Raw genomic sequence first — 1,470 nt, forward strand, 5'->3', positions numbered from 1 at the left:
ACGCATCATTTTAACCCCGAAGTCAGAATTTTGTATTTATTCCTATTAATTTAATTATAATCGTTATTTTTTTCTCTTTTCTTTCGACATGTCGACCTTCTGAGATTCAGATAAAAGGGGAACCAGTCTGGACCAACACGGAGGTCCAACAAACCGGAACCTGAACATTGATCGGTGTTCAGGGGGAATGAAAACCCGGACGGACCCACTCACCGTCCAGGAAGTCCAGATCCAGGAAGAACTTATCGTAGCACAATTCTGGCATAAAATAAGCCACTAAAATCCCTTTTAATGGATCCATGAAGGAAGAACCTCTGGGATAATCTGACGTGTCCGCCATGTTCAGTGACGTTGCGTTTCCCTTTTCTTCTTCGTCTTATTTTTGGTTCAGTTGGCATAAAAACTAAAGGTGCCCACTACCGCCACCTGCTGGTGTGTAGATTTACTGTAATTCTTAGTTTGAGTGGAAATAAATTCACTTACTGACTCTTTTTATTACACATTCCTTATATTAAACTATATTTTTTCTCATTTCGCCAATATTCTTGATTTTTTTTTTACTTTTAAAGACTTTTTGCACCATTTAAACCATAGAATCAATTATTGATGTAAAACAGTCAGTTAAAATCACTGCTAATGTAAAAACAAGTGTCAGATAAAAATCATTAAATGAAGAACATAAAATGTTGTTAAAACCTCACAGCTGAATAAATCCTCCATGTTCTGTGTGGAAGTTAAACTCCAGCCTTATTCTGGCTTTAACCTCCATAGAGCCACAGCATCAAGCTGAGCTCCTTCCTGCAGTCTGTCTCTGCAGGACAATAAACCGCCATCTTTGCTTCACTGATTAAAACATTTAAAAGTCAGGCCTTTGGCTTATTTGTCCCATTTTAAACTCCTCCTATAGAAAGAGTGTTTGTAAAAACCGTCCCCAAAAAGACTAAAAACGCTAATTAAAAGGCTAAAAATTGTCTTTAGTCTTGTGCTCTCCATAAAAATATAGAACATATTTTCAGACGGACCTCAGAAAGGACACTGGTTTAAAACACCCCCCCATTAATAACAGATAAAAACCAGTTTGTGGCGATGGCAGCGTGTAAAATCAGCAGGTTGGTTTTTGATTGGAGGCTCGTATAAAGTCCTCCACTGGGTCCAGATCCAGACCGGCCGGTTCTGAAGGTGTCTTTGGTTTATTGCTTTTGTGCAGCTGTTGGTAAAGAACTTTCTGCTCCATATTAGATAAAACCTCTCTGTGGGTCCAGGCTGGAGGGCAGAGGTCAGCTTTATTCGTGTACAAAACATAGAGACAAGAACAACAAGAAAAGGGACGCGAAGAACGGGACAAAACCTATGAATATTCTATTAATATGTGCGTTTTATGTGTTCAATTCTATTCAGTTTATTTCTATAGCTCCAATTCACATCATGTCATCTCAGGTCACTTTCCAGTTCACCAGATCATCCAGTCAG

General features: G+C 38.8%; 1 protein-coding gene across 1 annotated transcript in view; it reads right to left on the reverse strand.

Annotated features, from left to right (window-relative positions):
• Window positions 1–368, reverse strand: part of LOC107098140 (mannose-P-dolichol utilization defect 1 protein-like) — a 5,482-nt gene extending 5,114 nt beyond the window's left edge. Inside the window, exon 1 of the mRNA XM_015395623.1 lies at window positions 214–368. Within this exon, the coding sequence (XP_015251109.1) occupies window positions 214–340 (127 nt within the window). The 5' untranslated portion in view covers window positions 341–368. The remainder of the gene's footprint in view (window positions 1–213) is intronic.
• Between the last annotated feature and the right edge of the window lie 1,102 nt (window positions 369–1,470).

This window comes from Cyprinodon variegatus, unplaced genomic scaffold (assembly GCF_000732505.1).
Source record: "Cyprinodon variegatus isolate N-32 unplaced genomic scaffold, C_variegatus-1.0 Scaffold750, whole genome shotgun sequence".
NCBI classification, from domain to species: Eukaryota; Metazoa; Chordata; class Actinopteri; order Cyprinodontiformes; family Cyprinodontidae; genus Cyprinodon; species Cyprinodon variegatus.